This window comes from Schistocerca cancellata, chromosome 4 (assembly GCF_023864275.1).
Source record: "Schistocerca cancellata isolate TAMUIC-IGC-003103 chromosome 4, iqSchCanc2.1, whole genome shotgun sequence".
In the NCBI taxonomy this organism is placed as follows: Eukaryota; Metazoa; Arthropoda; class Insecta; order Orthoptera; family Acrididae; genus Schistocerca; species Schistocerca cancellata.
In genome coordinates, this window is record NC_064629.1 from 79538392 (window position 1) to 79559989 (window position 21598).

The 21598-nt window shown below is 41.7% G+C and overlaps 1 protein-coding gene across 2 annotated transcripts in view; it reads left to right on the plus strand.

Moving 5' to 3' along the window:
* The window catches only part of LOC126183640 (succinate-semialdehyde dehydrogenase, mitochondrial), a 213604-nt gene that overhangs the window by 186826 nt on the left and 5180 nt on the right, over window positions 1–21598 (plus strand). For both annotated transcript variants that reach the window (XM_049925779.1, XM_049925780.1), the window contains exons 7-8: window positions 4542–4700; window positions 10095–10267. In XM_049925779.1, coding sequence (XP_049781736.1) covers window positions 4542–4700; window positions 10095–10267 — 332 coding nt within the window. The remainder of the gene's footprint in view (window positions 1–4541; window positions 4701–10094; window positions 10268–21598) is intronic.

The following is a 21598-nucleotide window of genomic DNA, read 5'->3' on the forward strand; positions in this document are numbered from 1 at the left end:
GTCAGTTTGTCCATATTGTGACAACACATATCAACAGAATCTTCCATTGTAATTTGCTTTGTTTCAAGACTTGTGCGATTCATGTGTGTCCATTGTTTATAAGAAACAAGTTCATCGTCATTCATAAGGAGTTCACCATACAGTGTGTTATTCATGTGTTCTGCAAGATTTGCCTTACCAGGACACTTTCCACACCTGTGTATCATGCACTGGTAGGAACTGATGTCACACACTAGCAGCTTCATTGCACCTTTGTAATCCAGACCAGAATCCTTTATAGCAGCAAACATCAGCTTAGCATTTTGATGGGTCTCACATACACAAACATTGTGTGTGCCCCTTGCACTTACAGGCACAACCCATTTTGGCTGAAGATTGAAAAAAGATGATAAACCTGCTTTGGTATTGGAATACTTTTCCTTGAATTCTACATATAGTTCTGATATGTTGCATAGCAACAGTCTTTTTTGCATCTGTACACGTACATTTCCCATTTTCATCATTACATAGTTTTTTTTTTTCCAGGCATTATTCGGCTGTAGTCATTATTTTCATAAAACTCCGACACTAGCACCTTTATTTCTGAACTCAGTTGCTTACCCTGAGCCTGCTGCAGTTGTGGAAGCACTCCTTGGGTTGCTTTTATTTTCCTAGCTTGCTTTACCATATATGTAGAAACATTGAATTCCTTTGCAGTGTAGTCAATAGACCAGCTGGAAGGTGCAAGGGTAAGAATAGCTACTTTTTTCTGGCGTGTGGATACGGCACATTTTTCTTTCAAATCATACACAATTTTGTCCAAATCAGAGCACTTGTGGCATGATTTCTGTTCCTTTGGAGCAGATAGTTCTTCCTCTTCCACCATTTGTGTTTTAATTCCATTTGAGCTTCTTGTAGTTTTCCTCTACCATAGCTGGGCCTGTCTCTTTTCCCAACTTTGTGTGTCTTCATGAGAGACAAACCAAGAGCAGTCACTGAAGTTTTTAATTGCTCATCCGCTGTGGTTGTAGGTGACTGATACTCTTCGTCACTGTCATGCAAATTATCAGACTATTCTTCATGTTTTAGCAGTGTAACACACCTGTAACATAATTTTTGTCCTGCTTTCATGTTAAGTCCCATGCACTGATTCACTTTCAATACTGATTTTATATCAATTTCTCTGAGGATACACTACATAGTCTTCTTATGAATCCAAAATGGATCAAACCACTTCTTTTTAGGAAAGAATACTTATCCAGAAACACTTTCATATGATGATAACAAACACTAAAGTTTCCTGGACCTGTACTTCTTGTGCCCACAGGATGTATCCCGGATCTCCATAGCAACAAATCTTGGTCCGATTCATCCAGATCATACAGTACAAAGCGAATGCCACATTTTGTTCCATATGTTGTTTTATGACATTCAGATGCTTGTGCTCTACTAATACTGCAACTTGTTTGAACAAAAGCACCACTCTTCTGCCTCCATACTGACTTTCCACAACAGTACTGACCAGTCTGAACTAGAATTTTAAAAACATGGGTAACCTGTAATTGTTGCTTGTTTCCTTTGTTGTTCCTGCCACCTGTAATTGTTACTTGTTTCCTTTATTGTTCCTGCCTAACAATGACTGATTCTGTCCCTGAAAACTACCATTGTTTAACATTGTCGCCTTATGGTTCCCAACAATTGCTGCAGCTTTATCTGAAACAAGCTGTCTGCATCATCACTATTACTTGCTAAATCGTGTTAAAAGAAACGTAACCAAATACATCTCTGTCAACTTTTATTGTACACAAATGCCTTGCAATAACAAGTTGAAATTTTGCCACATATAATATTATGGTCTACTTATGCAGTGTTTGAAATTTGGCTTGGATATCACTTATCTCTTTTGTGTTACCACATTTAGAAAATCCATGTTTTTCAGGTAATTTTTCAAATTTTTGTATTTTCATGAGCATGTAACTCTGTTCATGTGACTGATATGGGCATGATGAGTTCTGTGTGTGTTTAGGCCACATTAAGCTTACCACAAAAAATTTATACCCTTTTTGAGTGAATTATATTTGGCATAGAGGGCACCTACAATATGTATCTTCTTTTAACGTATTACATTTTTTTAATCACACTTTGGAATTTTTAATTTTCCGTCAGAAATATGTTGTTGGTGTTTTTATTCATAGAGTGTGTTCTCCAAATGGATGTTACTGGGTTGTAAAAATTTCACTTGACTGTGTGGGATAATTCCAAAGTTGCTAAGACCTGAAGTTGGGTCTGAAGATAGACTGCCAGTTGCGGGTTGCAATTTCCGTGTCATGCCACCTTCTTTCACAAGCCATAATTCTGGAACTAATTGGCAGGGGAATTAAAATTTTGTACATAAGTGTTCCACACTTGGTAGCATTGGTGTACTAAATTTCAGCCAAATCTGAGACTATCAGCTGGAACATTTTCTCAAATTGGTTGAATTGACGTGGAATGACCCTATACATGAAACTTGCAGGAAATTAACGCTCTTTTAAATTGATAAAATTTTTTGCCTGAGATGCACTGGATGCAAGTTACTGAGGGACAACTGAAAAAATTGACATTTCTTAGTTGTTTTTTCAAGATGGTGGATAATGTACAAGTGGGAGAAGGTCTAAAACTTGATTTTTTATTTTTTTTTTATTTTTTATTTATTTATTTATTTATTTATTTATTTTTTTTACAACATACCTGAAAACAAAATTATGCCACAGTCTGCTACCCTACGTCTCTTTCAGACCTGTCTCTACTGGGCTATTTGGCCAAAAGCTGAATGTGTTTGTCTTTTCATTGTCTGTCTGCAACTCAGCATGTCATCTTAAGAGTAAGGGGCAGTCTATCCTTCCCATAATATTGTTGATATTCCAACCTGGATTTCCACTATTTGTCTGTGTTTAAATAAGTCAGGTGTATTTAAATGTCAAGAGTGATTACAACTTATGTCACATTGTCACATGAAAAGCTAGTTTGAAACTACACTGAAGCACCAAAGAAACTGGCATAGGCATGCGTGTTCAAATACAGAGATACGTAAACAGGCAGAATATGACGCTGCAGCGGTCATCGCCTATATAAGACAACAAGTGTCTGGCGCAGTTGAGTTGTTAAATGGGTTACTGCTGCTACAATATCAGGTTATCAAGAGTTAAGTGAGTCGGAATGTGGTCTTGTAGTTGGCACACGAGCGATGGGCCACTGCATCTCTGAGGTAGTAATGAAGTGGGGATTTTCCCATACAACCATTTCACGAGTGTACCCTGAGTATCAGGAATCCGGCAAAACATCAAATCTCTGACATTGCTGCAGCCGGGAAAAGATGCTGCAAGAACGGGTCCGACGGCGACTGAAGAGAATGCTTCAACATGACAGAAGTGCAACCCTTCCGCAAATTGGTGCAGATTTCAATTCTGGGCCATCAACAAGTGTCAGGGTGCGAACCATTCAATGAAACATCATGAATATGGGCTTTTGGAGCCGAAGGCCCACTCGTGTATGCTTGATGATTGCACAACACAAAGCTTTACGCCTTGCGTGAACCCATCAACACCAACATTGAACTGTTGGCTACTGGAAACACATTGCCTGGTTGGATGAGATTCATTTCAAATTGTATGTATACAGGAATGGACACAACCTCATGAATCCATGGACTCTGCATGTCAGCAGGGGACTGTTCTAGCTGGTGGAAGCTCTGTAATGGTGGAGGGTGTGTGAAGTTGGAGTGATATGGGACCCCTGCTATGTCTAGATATGACTCTGACAGATGACATGTACATAAGCGTCCTGTCTGATCACCTGCGTCCACACATGTCCATTGTGCATTCTGACGGTTGTGGGCAATTCCAGCAGGATGATGTGAAACCCCCAAACATCCAGAATTGCTACAGAGTGGGTCCAGGAACACACTTCTGACTTTAAACACTTATGCTGACCACCAAACTTCCCAAACATGAACATTATTGAGCAGATCTGGGTTGCCTTGCAACGTACTGTTCAGAAGAGATCTCCACCCCCTCATACTCTTACGAATTTATGGACAGCCCTGCAGGATTCTTTGTGTCAGTTCCCTCCATCACTACTTCAGACATAAGTCGAATCCATGCCCCATTGTTTTGCAGCACTTCCGCATGCTCGCAGGGGCCCTACACGATATTAAGGAGGTGTACCAGTTTCTTTGGCTCTTCAGTGTATTTACCATCTACAAGATATTACTTTTGTTACAGTTTTTAGTCTTTTTTTACTCACCTGACCATTTTGTTATCTGAAGCAGTTAAGAGTGTTGATACACTTCAGAAGAATAAATTGTAACTCTTCCTTTTTGGATTGTCTGTGGTTAACAGTATTTGTTCTGTTTTGACATTATTATGTAGTAATAGATGTGACCTTGTTGTGTGATATAAAGCTGTGTAATCGAATTGGCTAAACATTTTTGCGTTTTAGTTAAATTTTTATTTTTCCATATCTGAAATTTCCATTGTACTAAACAACAGATTACCCAACATGTTAATTGATGGTATTTTCAGACGTGTGTCAGTGCAAATCGTTTCTTAGTGCAAGAAAACATATTTGATCAATTTGTGTCAATGCTGAAGCAAGAGATGGTACAGCAACTTCGTCTGGGTGACACCACCAAACCAGAAAACAATCTCGGTCCACTAATCAACCAGCCTCAACTAGAAAAGGTACGCATACTTTTCCTGTAATTTCATGTTTAAATTGAATTTCAACTTTGCAATCAATTTCTGAATTTTTGATCTGAATAGTGGAATAAATCTCTCATCTGAATAATGTTTGTGATGTATTCGATAAGGCGTCTGAACGAACAAACACTCATGTTAATCATATAATAAGACGTCGGCCAGACATTATGCTGAATACTGCAATGGACTGTTAGGTTTTGCACTGTGTGACCAATGAGAAATACACACTGATCAGCCAGAACATCACCTACCTAATAGCCAGTGTGTACACCTTTGGCACAGATAACAACGGTGATGTGTCGTGGCATGGAAGCCATGAGGCCTTGGTTTGTTACAGGAGAGAGTTAGCACCACATCTACATCAGCACATCCCAGATGTGTTCAATCGGGTTCAGATCTGGTGAGCTGGAGGGACCAGCACATAAATTGGAACTTGCCACTGTGTTCCCTGAACCACTCCATCACACTCCTGGCCTTGTGACATTGCACATTATCTTGTTGAAAAATGCCAGTGCCTTCAGGAAACATGATCATCATGGTGACTTTCACAAGCTGCACTGATGCACACGTGAATGTTCCCCAGAGCATAATGGAGCCTCCACCAGCTTGTCTCCATCCCACAGTACAGGTGTCAAGGAGCTGTTCCCCTGGAAGATGACAGATTCACACCCTCCCATTGACACCATGAAGAAGGTATTGGGTTTCATCAGACCATGCAACACACTGCCACTGCACCGACGTCCAGTGCTGATAGTCCAGTGTCCATTTCAGTCATAGTTGCCTATGTCGTGTTAACATCGGCACATGCGTGGGCTGTCGGCTGCGGAGACCCGTCGTTAGGAGTGTTCGGTGCACAGTCTGTTCACACACACTTGTACTCTGCTCAGCATTGAAGTCTGATGTTAGTTCCACCACATTTTGCTGCCTCTCGTGTTTTACCAGTCTGCCCAGCCTATGACGTCTGATGTCTGTAATGACAGGTGGCAGCCCAACCCTACAGCATCTGGATGTGGTTTCGCCACATGTTGAAGATTATCACCACAGCACTCCTCGAACACCCGACAAGCCGTGCAGTTTCCGAAATGCTCGTGCAAAGCCTCCGGGCCATCACTATCTGCCTTCGGTCAAACTCAGATATAGCTCACGTCTTCCCCATTCTACACACGGACAGCATGCTAACTGATACTACATGCACCGAGTGTGCATCTGACAAACAGTCATTTTCTCCGGGTGACACTACCGTCAACTTCATGGGTTTATATCGGTAGTAAGTCGATGGTCATAATATTCCAGCTGATCATTGTGTAAGGTAATGGATGCGTGTATATGTGACAATACTGCAACTGGAAAAAATTATATATTGGACACCAAGAAAGCTTTCTTTAACATGTCGACATTACTCTAAGACTTGATGATGGTCGCTTGACTGGAATTGGTTGTCGGTGAGTAAATAAGTGCTAAAGCAGCTTTTGATGGTTCTATATTGCTGTTCTTTAAATATACTAAAACTTTGAAACACTGTTTACAGAAAAGTATTACAAAAGAATGGTAATGGCTTAAGTCGTGAAACAGCTTGTATTTTGTGGAATATAGCATTTCTCACAAGTTGCTATTTAGTTTTTTAGTTTCGTAGTTTGATAGTTTAGTGTTTGTTTGTGTAACATTACCCCAGGAAATATTTATTAACAAAAGTATTAATTTGAATTAAAATCCATTCAACCATATAAGGTGGAACAGCATTGTGAGCCCTTAAAACACTCTAATAAGCATGTGTGGTCTCATTACCCACGTGAAATCCATATATTTTAATCGCAGCATCCAAAAATGTTGCATTTTACTGACAATTTAATTTTGTGTATCATCCAGATAATTTGGTTGGTTGGTTGGTGTGATTTGGGGGAAGGACCAAACTGCAAGGTAATCAGTCCCATTGGCTGAGGGAAGGAAGTGGAAGGAAATCAGCTGTGCCTTCTCAAAGGCACCATCCCAGCATTTGCCTAAAACGATTTAGGGAAATCATGGAAACCTAAATTAGGATGGCTAGACATGGGTTTGATCCATCGAATGCAAATCCAGTGTGCTAACCACTGCACCATCTCACTTGGTCAGACAACTTCCATGCTGCCTGTCGGTCCTTCAAAGCTCCTTCCTTTATCCCCACCCCACTTGTCCTCTTGTCTCTGTGCAAGTAGATTTCCTGTCGATGCTAACACCACTACCTTTTCCAGCTTTGTAGCCCAGTCAAAGAACTCCAAAAAAGGCCAGATAGGGGAAAAAGTTATGTTGTCACAAATTTTTGTAGAGTGGAAGGGGGAACGGCCATGAACAACACACTACAAATCCTTACCAGTGGTATGTGAGTGTGTGGATGGGGTGGGGTTCGTTTAAAGATCACTTTTTAGATTTTTCTTGAGTAAATAGAAGACTGCAGCTTCTAGCAAAAATATTTCCCAGTGCAAAATTAAACTACGTTAAATTTCCTACAAAAATTGTTCTATTCATTTTTTCTCTCGGAGTAATAGTTTATGCGTTGCAGGGGGTGGAAAATTGTAGATTACTTAAAATGTTTTGATGGTATAAAATTAATGCTTATAGTTTAGCGAAATGGGTTAAGAACAAATATAAAATGTGTGTATCTCATCTAAGTACAACAGAACCATATTAAGGGCTAAATTGTATTCTGGGGCTGTGACAGGCAGAAGGGGAGTGGATGATGGAGGGTATAGATGTGTAAGGGAAGCTAGGTCCATGGATTGTGGTCATGCAGTTCCCTCATTCCTAGGTCAGCAAACCGAAAAGCAAGCAGGCAAATCCCCAATCTCTCTACCCCTCTATATCATAATAAGCAACAACATGGTGTTTCACAAATTTATACTGACCCTTTTGTCATGTGCCTTGTGTCTCCCCCACACACCTGAGTGGCAGTTTTTTTTTTCACAAAGTGCTTTGACACTTCATAGAACACAGATATGAGTTACTACGAACACTAATGCATATGGGCAGATTCTATTAGGTCTACAACTTTGCTTCCGCCTTTTTGCAATAGACGGCAGTAGCAGCAAGTGGGGTTCGGGTCATTGGTCATAGGTGTAATACAATAAGCTAGGGCATCTGCAAATATAATGCCATAAAAATATTAGACGATTTGTGATTGCATCATAAGGTTATTCTCGATTAGGTACATCAACTTGTGTACCCATTTCTTGCCATTTGTGGGAAATTTTAATTTTCTGCTTTAACATGAAGAAATCTGTGGCTGTGACCCTTAAAATGCTGGGTAAGACCCGAGGGAACTATTAATGGAAGAACGTGCAGAGAATGTTTTCATTGCCTTAAAAATGGTGATTTTGATGTCAAAGATCGGCATGGCGGTGGAAGACGAACGTTTTCGTAGCTACTGAAACACATGAAGACAGTCACAGGACATCATTATCGAAAGGAATTGATGCATTCAAGCCCAGCAGTGAAAATTAAATGCCTACAATACAGTGATAGACATGTAAAGGTAATTTTGCAGCAGGTTAGTGCTCGACCCCATGTTGCAAAACCCGTCAAAATATACATGGAAACGTTGAGATGAGAAGTCCTATCCCTCCCGCCGTATTGTCCATACGTTTGCTCTCTCTGACTACCTCATTTTTCTATCAGTGACATACAGTCTCACTGACCAGCACTTCCAATCATATGAACAAGTGCAAAATTGAATCGATTCATGGATCCCCACAAAAGACGCCCAGTTCTTCCGCCACAGGATTCGTATGCTATCCGAAAGATGGGAGTATGTAGTGGCCAGCGATGGGCAACACTATGAAGCATAATTTTTTTGTAAGTTTTTCACAATAAAGCCCCAAGCTTAGAGAAAAAACGGTGGAAGTAAAGTTGTAGACCTTATATGTAAACCTCTGCATGCTGTTCTATACCGCTGGAGGAAAAATTGATCTGTACGGCAGTTGTAGCATTCTTCAGAGGAAGGTGCCTACACATTCTTCCTTTTTCCTGAATTTTATAGTCATTTCTTCTCCTGTTATAACCTGTTCATACACACACTGAACATAATGCTTTTTCTAAACTGCAGAATTTGTTTCTGTGAGTCAAATAACATAATGTATAATATGGCAAAACTAAAATGAAGTCTTTAGTTTACAGCGCGTGCAAACATATTTGTTTTTCTGTGATAAAAACAGGTTTTGCTTAGATGCTAAAAATATCTGATGAACTAACCAGCGTTAAGCTGCAGCTATGCTTATAACTCAAAGCCTTTCATTTTGTAAGTCTTCCCTCATTCAATTAAGTATCAAGTAGAAGACTGCAGTTAATAATAACAATTCTTTTTCATCTCAATAATAGTGCATCTTTCACTGCAGATTCCCGAAGCAGAAATGAAATTACTCCATGATTTAAATGGTACTTACCTGGAAGGTATTAAATCTGTGTCAAAATGCTATTTTTCCTTATGAGCAGTCATAAAAAACATAAAATTTATGTTCTTAATTATTCAATGTTACAAAATAGTGTAGGCTTGAACTTTTATGCATATATTATCAACTGTTCCCATACCATGTCTAGATCAAAATCTGAAATCAAAATTCACTTATGGAAGATATCTGCACAAATCTCCATATTTTCATTTTTTATTTTGTACGTAAAATTGTATTTCATGCCAAAGGCTGTTCCATTAATTTAATACTTACTGAATTTTGAGTCAGACTTTTCATTTTGTCTTGTGGGAAATGAAAAGTTTTCTTATTTTATCTGACTGTTAGATTATGGGGAAAAAATTACATTCTCACTGTAGATTCAACTTCTCTATTCATTATTTTCAGTATATATGCTACTGATGTCAAACGATGTGAAACAACATTAGTGTACTCTTTCTTTGTGAATAGCTGTTTATAGTCATGATGGCAAAAGAAGAGCCCTTACAGTTGAAGTTGGCACAATACAGTTGTGTCATTTGTCTACCATATACCAATCACACATGCAGTTTGGTGTGTCTCTATGATGATGCCTCATTGTTTCTGCAGTGGAACGAAAGACTATTGTTTTCAGCCACATAGTGTTTATACTGAGCCTTTTAGACTTCACACTTGAAAGCTGGCAACAATGCTGCCAGCTGTCGGGCCTTTTCTTTCTTCACATGAATGATATTTTTGTGGCATTACAATGCTCCTCGGACTTTCAGAGGTGACAGGCAGCACAGGTTAAAATAACAGTGATATAGCAGGAAAAAGGTTTCAAATGCTGAAAGAGATGTTTGGTCCACCAGGCATTACAGGCATTTGTGTGTGTGTGTGTGGGGGGGGGGGGGGGGGGTGTTGGCTGTTTGGTTGGTTATTGTAAACCTTTTCTTTTCTTTTCTTTTTTTTTTTTTGCCAGGTTGAATCAATAGTGAAAGATGCACTGCAAAAAGGTGCTAACCTTCATGTGGGTGGTAATCGTGCCTCTTCAGTTGGGCCATTATTTTATGAACCAACGCTTTTAACTGGTATTACTCCTGATATGAGGTGCTACAATGAAGAAATTTTTGGCCCTGTGGTCACTGTAATAAAGTAAGTATTCACATTTTTAAATAAGTTGTGGATGTACTGAAGTATATATTACTTAATATAAGTATAAAAAAGAAACATAAGCTGAATTTATTGTGATACAAGATCTGCAGAGAGCAAGTTCTGTAAAGACTGAGCCATATTACTGTCATCTGTAACTAACATATAGCCACTCATAAAAAATCACTGACCAGTGTTTAGCAAAGATATTGGTTATCACTCTAAAGTGGGTTTCCTTCCCAGTCACTTATAGAATGTAGACCAGAAAACTTAACAAAGGTTGAGGGGAGTGTGTGTGTGTGTGTGTGTGTGTGTGTGTGTGTGTGTGTGTGTGTGTTACCTTAGACAGGCACTTGTGAAATTAATACCTGAGAATTGTGATTTAAGCATTCAAATGGAAAATATGTGCACAAATTCACATGTATTGTGTAATGTGAAGTGGATACATTGATGTATGCAAAGTAAGGTACTCCAGTAGAACATGCCTACAAGTCCTAAGAAACCAGAAACAGCACCTGTACAGTTCATAAAGGGACTGAGCGACCAAGAAGCGGAAGTTTGTAGAAAGCTGCATGAAGAAAAGGGTCTTGAATGAGATTTTCACTCTGCAGTGGAGTTTGTGCTGATATGAAACTTCCTGGCAGATTAAAACTGTGTGCCGGACAGAGACTCGAATTCGGGACCTTTGCCTTTCGCGGGCAAGTGCTCTACCATCTGAGCTACCCAAGCACGACTCACGCCCTGTCCTCACAGCTTCACTTCCACCAGTAGAGCACTTGCCCGCAAAAGGCGAAGGTCCGGAGTTTGAGTCTCGGTCTGGCACACAGTTTTAATCTGCCAGGAAGTTTCGGAAAAGTGTCTTGTTCATTACATATTATACACCAAGTATCACACCCAATAAACTTCAAAATAGCTCTGAGCAAATGCAGTAGAAAGTCCTCTGTCCAGTAACCCTTGTTTTGTACCGATGTGACTAATGAAAGAACCAGATTAATTGAATACTGCCATGATCATTTATTTCCCAATGTTTGCAAAATGTGGAGGTGAAGAAAATGAAAGAGGCAGCCTTAGAATCATCTGATAGCACTGCATCAGATGCTTCAACATGCTTTTGTCGGTGCACTGTCACTTTTTGTTCGCTGTGACAGTGACGTAAATGAACCACTCATACAAAATTATTTGGTAGGTTGTCAGTGTTTTGTAGGTGACTATGAGCAAAACAATAGCTCAATTCAGCAACAGGATCTGGGATTCACACTAGCAAGACAACAGGTTCCAAAGGGTGCTGAAAACTCTTTTTGAGAGCTCATGCTTGGCTATCATAGGCCCCCAACTTTTGCAGTGCCTTTTCCCTTTCTGTACTGCATGTCTATCCTCTTGCTATTATCTTCCCCCTCCCTTGGGGAACATGTCTTGGGTGTTTCCAGGAATGTGTTCTGAAGTTTCAGTAGCCCAGCATAGGAACCAGCCCTCCTCCTTCCTTCATTCTCTATCTGCTCCCCTTCCTCCACTTTGGCATTTGAGATATATCTTCCTCTTCTTCTTCTTCTTCTTCTTCTTCTTCACTTTGTGTTCCTGAAGGCTTTTGCACACATTTGACTTAAAACAGATGTCTGGGTAGTTCAGAATTCCCAGCCTCGGGTCGACAAATAGGGTTCGCACGTACCCCCTGGTACATGCCAGGTCTAGGGGGACAGAGATGATTGCTTGAGCTTTTACTTTCCCAGATGCCAATTGGTCCCCTGTCTGGAGTTCAGAAGATGGAACCTGAGGTGTGAACATTTGCCTAAGGCGAATAAGGGGGAGGGGGAGCCCTTGTTGGAAGGAGCACGCAATTGGAGATGCTGGTAGTCACGGGGGATTTTGTTGCAATAAGCCAATCATCTTCATCTCGGTCTATATCTACTAAAGGTAAGTGGAATGTCTCGCCCAGCTGCACATCAGTCCCTCGTGGTGTCGTGTACCGAAGGAGGTCAGTCTTCTGCTACAGTTAATCCCTTTACTGTTCAGAAAGGTGTTGATGCAGTTGCAGGCCCCATGAAATCCTGCTCTTGCTTGGTAATGGGACTTTGCTTCTGGAGACCATTTGTGATTTTCAAACCCTACATCTGTCTACAGCTTAGGTCCTTCATGGCTATTCTGCTCATGTCAAGGCCCATTGTATGCTGAATTCTACGCTTGGTGTTATTTATACGTGGCTGCTTGGTAGTCCGACCAAGAGGGAAATCCAGCATTATCTCTCTGGTTGGGGCATCACTGTGGTCCAATGGGTAATGAAAAAGATTGGTGCAAACACTCATTTTCTCACATTTGATCAGGTAGTGCTTCCATCGAAGATGAAGACAGGCTATGAAGTTATCACGGTCCAACCAAACATTCCAGACCCAATGTGTTGTTACTAGAGTCAACGTTGTAACCGCACTCACATGTCCTGTCAAAACTTGGCCAAATGTGTTACTTGTGGTATACATGATCGTGAGGATGAGTGTCCCATGTATCTCGATGAGTGGGCCATTCTGGAGATCCCAGGTGAAGGAAAAAGTCACTCGCAAGTTGTTGGCCAGTTGTAAACCCTGCATTTTACTGTCTGTCACTTTTAGTACAGTTCTCGCTCCACGAAGGACACGTCACACAGGCTTGCTACCTGTAATTCAGTACTGCAGTTGTGAAATGGTCCAGTATCATGGTAGCATCCCTGTCTCCTTCTCCCACAGCTGCACAACAAGGCACCAAATCTTCCCCTTTGATGGCAAAATCACCTGCTACACAACTGGGAGGTCGGAAATAACAAAAGGAATACTGCTGTGAAGACTTTTTACATTACTCCAGGCAACAAATGTCTTGTTCATGGCATTACATCCAACAAGGAGGAATTACGGCTGCTCTTGGAATTGCAGTGTCCATTTGTTTTCTGCCTCAAAGAATCCAAATTGTCCTCATGACCACTTTGACTCTCACGTTTTCTTCCAGTCCACTTTGACCTCCCCCCCCCTCACCTCACCCCCCCAATCTCCCCCCCCAATCTCCCCCCCCCAATCTCCCCCCCAATCTCCCCCCCCAATCTCCCCCCCAATCTCCCCCCCCAATCTCCCCCCCCCAATCTCCCCCCCCAATCTCCCCCCCCCAATCTCCCCCCCCCAATCTCCCCCCCCAATCTCCCCCCCAATCTCCCCCCCCAATCTCCCCCCCCAATCTCCCCCCCCAATCTCCCCCCCCAATCTCCCCCCCAATCTCCCCCCCAATCTCCCCCCCCAATCTCCCCCCCAATCTCCCCCCCAATCTCCCCCCCCAATCTCCCCCCCCAATCTCCCCCCCCCAATCTCCCCCCCCAATCTCCCCCCCAATCTCCCCCCCAATCTCCCCCCCCAATCTCCCCCCCCAATCTCCCCCCCAATCTCCCCCCCCCAATCTCCCCCCCAATCTCCCCCCCAATCTCCCCCCCAATCTCCCCCCCAATCTCCCCCCCCAATCTCCCCCCCCAATCTCCCCCTCCAATCTCCCCCCCAATCTCCCCCCCAATCTCCCCCCCCAATCTCCCCCCCCAATCTCCCCCCCAATCTCCCCCCCCAATCTCCCCCCCCAATCTCCCCCCCCAATCTCCCCCCCAATCTCCCCCCCAATCTCCCCCCCAATCTCCCCCCCCAATCTCCCCCCCCAATCTCCCCCCCCAATCTCCCCCCCCAATCTCCCCCCCCAATCTCCCCCCCAATCTCCCCCCCCAATCTCCCCCCCCAATCTCCCCCCCAATCTCCCCCCCAATCTCCCCCCCAATCTCCCCCCCAATCTCCCCCCCAATCTCCCCCCCAATCTCCCCCCCCAATCTCCCCCCCCCCAATCTCCCCCCCCAATCTCCCCCCCCAATCTCCCCCCCCCAATCTCCCCCCCAATCTCCCCCCCCAATCTCCCCCCCCCAATCTCCCCCCCCAATCTCCCCCCCCCAATCTCCCCCCCCCCCCAATCTCCCCCCCCCAATCTCCCCCCCCAATCTCCCCCCCCCAATCTCCCCCCCAATCTCCCCCCCCAATCTCCCCCCCCAATCTCCCCCCCAATCTCCCCCCCCAATCTCCCCCCCCAATCTCCCCCCCAATCTCCCCCCCCCCCCAATTCGAGTCTTGGTCGGGCACACAGTTTTAATCTGCCAGGAAGTTTCATATCAGCGCACACTCCGCTGCAGAGTGAAAATCTCATTCTGGAAACATCCCCCAGGCTGTGGCTAAGCCATGTCTCCGCAATATCCTTTCTTTCAGGAGTGCTAGTTCTGCAAGGTTCGCAGGAGAGCTTCTGTAAAGTTTGGAAGGTAGGAGACGAGGTACTGGCAGAAGTAAAGCTGTGAGTACCGGGCGTGAGTCGTGCTTCGGTAGCTCAGTTGGTAGAGCACTTGCCCGTGAAATTGGCAAAGGTCCCGAGTTCGAGTCTCGGTTGGGCACACAGTTTTAATCTGCCAGGAAGTTTTAAAGCATTCTTGTTTGTTTATTTATAATTTTTTATTCACCATAAAGTAATACAAAATTCACTTCTAAAAATATTGTAAGTATAGTTCTTTCTTTCTTTCTGTAGGGTTTGTGGCTAATTTGCATCTATTTTTTGAATGTCTGAATGTTTTATTTTCTAAGCACAAAAGTACAGTGAAAAGATCATCTATCGAAACAGTAAAACAATGTTTTTATTTCTACATAGTATTTAAAGTGTTTCACATTATTTAATACCGTATGTCAATCTTCAGTATCTGCAAAGTTGCACTGGATCACAAGGTACATTTTCAGGTTTTCCATTGTCAAAGATCTACGGTTGTCGCTGAGGATAGTTTTGTACCTGGAAAAGCTCCTCTCCACTTCACAAGACGTCACTGGAGTGTATTTGAAGGCAGCCAGGTCACTGGAGTTCAGCTTTGTTTCAGTATCTTCAAATGTTACAGCATTCCCTGAAAGAGTGTCACTAATTTTGCACAGTGTAGAATATCCAGGATTCCGTTGGAGAACACTTTGCAATTTGGTTTTCACTTTGTCAGCCACATGACCACGAGCTCGACCCAATTCACTCTGCACATGTTGCACAATACTCAGGGCCTCACATAGCTGAGTGCCAACAGCTTCCAGTCATTTGTCATTAAAATCTGGGCCCTAGTTATAACATAGATGTCATCAGCACCATGCAGCAAGACAGAAAGGAGTTCCCTGATGTCATGAAAAATGTAAAACAGAATAAGGGAAAATATGTAACAGCACACAGGAACAAGCAGATATTTATGAAATTAAAGGGAAAGTGATGATGTAATGTTAAACATGTTTCATAATTATGCATATAATTTCAAAAGCAAAATCATGCAAAAGCTATGTATTGCAATAAGATTATAATGATTCCCAGATACAAGTGGTTGGAGCAGACTCAAAATCTGTTATCTCAAACATTTTTGACACTTCTTGGAAGCGGCATGCTTCAGTGTATACATCTACGGCCATCTAGCAGTGAATAGGTGAACTCCTTGTAATCATACATACATATTATTGATGCATGGCAGAGGGTGTTCCAAACCAGTGTTGTGTGGCCAAGTGTGCCTGTAACAAATTTTGTGCAGCAGAAATTGCTTCATACCGATGTTGCACCATGGAGGGTGCTTTGTACCGGTTTCGGGTGTCAGTGCGGTTTGCGTGCCGGTGTTAAGGTGTTGGCACACTCTGCGGGCCAGTATCAGGTAGCAGCGGGTGCTGTGTGCCGATGGTGGGTGACACTGGCTGCTGCATGCCAGTGGTATGTTGGGAAAAGTGGGGAAAGGTCACACACATACTGTTTGTGTTGGCTGGCAGTGGAATTGTGTGGCCGGCAACTGGCTGTAGCTCATACCAAACTCCCATTGCAGTTGGGTGGATGACACCATACTGTAGCTGTGGTCAGACAGCTGGTAAGTGGCTTTAGCTTGCAGCAAACTGGTGCTGTAGTTAGTTGGACTAGTCAGTGTATTAGCTTACAGCTCCTACATTTCCGTGAGATGTCACTCCGAACAACAATTAAATATGAAACGGTGTTCATGCCCCATGAGAACTTTCCTGATATGGACTGCTTAAATCATTTTAAGTTATAGCATGGAGGTGATGATACTCAGTTACCTAACATTGTTCTCCAAAGTTTAATCAGAACTCTGTGCAGTGGACCATAATCGACATTACCACTATGTCGGACAAGTCATATGACTGTAGGTACTTAGTGCTACCTGTGTGAAGTTTAAAAAACATGTTTAAAAACATGTTGGTGGAAAAGGAGGAGAGTGCAATTCACGATTAGTCTTAGTGTACAGTTCGCTGTATCCTCTCTGGTGCAAGAGTCGTCAGTTGGACACCGACTGCAAGGACCAAAAATGATTTGCATTATAGCCAGTAATTTTCTGGACTTTTTTTCCTAGCACAGTGAAGACAAGACCAATAAGGTGGTGTAGGGTATGCTTGAGGAGAGGCTTTTGAACAAAAGACATATCTTACTGGTGTGCAGAATGTGAAGTTCACGTGCAGCATCACCCTTTGAAATGTTTCCAAAAATTCTGTAATGTTATGAAAATAAAATATCATTTCCTCTTTAGTACATTTTATTCAATCAATTTTGAGTCATAAATCTAAAGCCACAAAATACCCCTGTGCAATTGTGCCAGCTTGCGCTATGGCATACTACCCACTGAGACAGAGGTTCGTGCATGTAAAATACCCTCAAAGTGAGATGCATAGAGTATGCTTGTCCAAAAACAGATTCTTCAAAAGTAGTGAGTAGGTTCTTGTTCTGGAAGTTGATCTTATTATGGAATACCAGATACTGCAGATTTCTGGACTAAGCCTGAGGGGAAAGATACAGTATGTCATATTTGCTGACGAGTCCTCTGGGTTGTACGGTTGTGGTCGAAGAAACTTTACTGTTCCTGACATGTCATCCAGAGCTGTGCTGGACAACATAGGAGGTGCTCCTGGTGATGTCGAGTCTTGCCAACTGGTGAGTAAGACATAGGAAAGTGAGTTAAATACTGTGAAAATGAGTGTGGTCTAGTTTACAAGTGATCAGCTCAGATAATCCTTGGCAGATGTAAAACTTAACAATTGATTGTCACGTCTTGAGGCTAAAAACTTACCTATTGTTTGCGTAAAGCCACTGTCCGTATATCACTAAATTTCATGGCTGCTTCTTTCTTAAAACCCTATTTACTTCTTTTCCTGAATAGACATTTTTCTCAAAAGCCTGCTTTAGATTTTTTAATTCAGCATGCAGGTGTTCTGGTGTGCAGATTCTTTTGGCTATATCCACAAGACTTGTAATGACATCTCTCTTTTGTTGTGGAGTTCTTATGAAAATATCTGTCTGTATACATGACTTTCCAAAAGACCTTATGTCTCAAACTTCCGTCAATCTGTCTCGTAACGAAAACATGCAAGAAGGATATTATGTTTTGATTTCAAATTTCCAAGGTAAATGGGATATTTGAATTTATATGTTTTAGATAATAAAATAATGACCTAAGGGACTGCATGTAGGGGTGAGGTACAGTGGGGGCTTCATATGTTCCATGACCACTGTGGTAACTGTGTGAAGGCTTAGAAGAATGTGCCAAAAAATTGGGGTTCTGACAAAACCGTGATAGGTCCAGCAAGCAGGAAGTGGAAGTGCAAGTGCAAGTGGAACAAGCCTTTGGAAGAAAGAAAAAAGAAAAAAAAAGGATCTAATGAGAGACATGAAAATGAATTACCATTTGGAATATTAGCTGTATGAACTTAGAAAGGGAGAGTGGAAGAACTTGTTGATATGATGGAAAAACTATGTGTGGATGTATTAGGGACAATACAAAAAAAGGTGGAGGCAGAATGTGTAAACTGAGAAATGGATTTGGACTATACTGGATAGGCAGTGAGGAAGATGACAAATATCGAGTGGGTATAGTTATGAAAGATGGACAGAAAGAGGAAGTAATTTGAATAACTGAGAGAATGATATAAACAAAACTATCATTGTAGGGGAAAACGGTGATGATATTGAAAGTGCTGCCCCCCCCCCCCCCTCAACGTGAGATGCATATCAGAGGGGGAGGGGGGGGGAAGAAGTTTCAAGAAGAATTACAGAATCGGATGACTGAACAAAACACAATTGTTATGGGAGATCTAAACGTACATGTTGATGTAGAAAGACAAGGATATGAAAACATACTTTGAGGAAATGGCTGCGGAAAGAGAAGCAAGGAAGATGAAAGATTATTGAACTTCTGCAAAAGGAATGGGTTGAGGTTTGGAAATTCGTTGTTAGATAAGAAAGAAAACCATACAGTAACATGGTAAAGGAGTGATTGCTCTGAAACTTGAGTAGTTGATTATGTTTTTGTAGATGATGGACTGACAAACATAACAGACATCAATGTAATGCCACCAGGGTCCTTAGATGGTGACCATCAGATGTTAGTAATGAATATCAGAGAACCGAAGGAGAGAAAAGGAGCAGAAAACCAAGAAAGACAGTTAAGAACACGGAAGCCAAGTTCAGCAGAGGTGACAGAAAAATATTATAGCAGAGTAAAAAACAAAAGCCCACTGATTGAGCTGCAAACTGTGGGGAAGTGGATGAGTTACTAAATAATATGAAAGGAGGGAAGAATCCAGGGTTGGTTGAACTAAGTTTGCAAATGATCAGAGCAGCAAAAGAGATGGAGCTGCAGTGGCTGTGTAGAGTTGTAAGAGCTGTATGGAAGAAAGTGAGAACTCCAGAAGAGAGGAAGAGGTAGTACAATTGTACCTGTCTTCAAGAAGGGAAGTCAAAAATATTTTTAAAAACTTTAGGGGCTTTATCCTCGTGTGCCATTGTGCAAAAATTTGACAAGATCCCGGAGAAACAAATTTGGAGAACAATGGAAAAGTAACTGCGAGAACAATATGGCTTCAGGCTAGAAAGATCGACAGTAGGTCTCATATTTACAGTGATAAAGATGCACAAACACAACTGTGAGTATGGGAGAGATCTGCTGATGGTCTTCTTGGATTTAGGGAAATCGTATGACACTGTACCCAGAAGTAAAGTTTGGGAGGCACTAACAATGAAAGGAATAGAGAAGCAAACTGTACTGAGGATAAAAGAATTGCATCAGGATGTGGATTTTTGTAAGTGGGAAGAGAGAATGGGATGATTAACACAGAGCTATGGGCTGAGACAAGGAAATGCACTATCTCCATTGCTTATCATGGTGCTGATGAATGATGTGATGACATAAATGGCAAGAGAGATTGGGGACCGGATAACAGCAATGTTCTTTCTTGATTATTTAATGGTATGAGGAAACAACAAGGAAGGAGAACAGAAGTAATTTGATATTTGAGAAGAAGTTGTACAAGAATATGGCCTAAAATTTAATTCAAAGTAGTGTGGGCTTGTGGCCACAATAATAAAGAAGGGTAACCTATAGCAAACATGGTGCTGGCTGGGAAGATGCTGAAAATGATGGATAGTTTCAAGCACTGGGGAGTATAGTACAGGAATATTAAGAAATTACGAAGAGTTCAGTGTATGTATAGGCCTTATGAGGACTATTAGATGAATGATGCGGAACAAAGAAGTCCTTTGAAATATATACTATATATAATATATACTATTTCTGTTGTACAGTGGAGAAATGTGTGTCATGAAGGGAAGGGAAAAAAATAAGGTGCATGGAAGTGATATGAATGTTTTGAGTAGGTGTAACAAAAATTGTAAAGATGGATAATGAAGATTAGTTATAGAACACATGAGAAACCCCTACAAGAGAACATTGAGGTAAAAAGATTAAACAGTGTGGGCATTTGAGGAGAGTGAAGTACATGATGTTCAGGAAGATACATGAGATGAATATAGAGGGCACAGTACCAAAGGGAAGGCCAAGGGTTAAGAGGATAAAAGGACTGGAAGAAAGCACCCAGAAGAGATAAGTCTGGGCCAGAGTACTGACAGGCAGAGGTAGGAAAACCAGACAAGAAGGAGAAGCTTGTGTTCAAAGCAGGACAATGACTTCTCCCAGTTCCCTAGATTCAGTGCCATAACCTAGTGAAATTTATTCTGCACGCATGCATGCGAACCACACACACACACACACACACACACACACACACACACACAACCACACCACACCTTAAGCTGCCTGCGTATGTACAATAAAGCAGGCAACAACAAGACTTCACTCAGAAGTTGATGAGGTGATGTTTCATGCCCTCGTATGAGTGGAACTACAAATCTTATTGTAAGAGAATTGCCCTACAGGAAGTAAGAGAGGGCTGTTAAAATTCTACCAGCCAATAGAGGCTGTGTAATGACTGCCATACTGTGAGGAGACATTTTCATTCCACAGCATTAGTTTAGCATTATCACAGAATAGTGAAACATGTAATTACATTAAGTGAAAAATAATTAAATAGTGGTGGTGGTGGTGGTGGTGGTGGTGTGACTGTATCATGATGTTATTTCAAATTGCTAAATTGCTGTTAATAAGTATAAAATGGCGGATATTATGAACACTTTTTATGGTTAGGAACCCCCCGACATTTGCTTGGAATCATTGTCGAATAGCCTACTCTGATCAGGATGGCTGAATCAGATAAGCCCTGAGGTTACTTTACAAAAACAGTATGTCCTGAATTATAATCACTTTATTAACGAGCAGAGGTAACTGGACATTAGGTATTACTTTAGGAAATAGGAGTAATGTGCCAAGAGTAGAGATTTCGGCTAAGATGTAAAACTGTGGTGTATTAGACCAAGTTCATCATAGATTATAACCATCCATCATTATTAATTAATCTATGCTGGTTATAATGTAAGCCCACACTTTATATTCTGCAAAGATACAACTTTGTGTCAAACTTGGACTAAACTTCTGACACCATCCTTTTATGGACAGTACTCTTCAGAGTACAAACTTGGCACACGTTTTCGAATTGTCACATATAACTAGGAACCGGAAAAATGTGGCATCAATTTTTGGCAAAATTCGCAATTTTTTTTAAGGATTAGATGCACTTATATGAAATGTTGTCATGCTACATGAATGAAGACGAACAAAGCCTTCTTAAAAATTGACTTTAAAAAGTGCTGACTGGGAACTTTTTGGCGGGACTGTTTGCTTTTGCAAAAACTACAATACCTTTTTGTTCAAAACGTCCTTTGTTTTTTACATTTGCCAATATTTAAGTTTTCAAGAATGATTGTTCTGTTGAAAAGTAGCAGCATTTTCCCGCCAGTGAACTGAATGCGTCGCTGAATAAGGTATTTCACGACGTTGCTTGGCTTTTTCTGCCCCATTTTATTATTACAAAATCTGTAACTATGAATTTTGACCGTTCATGGACA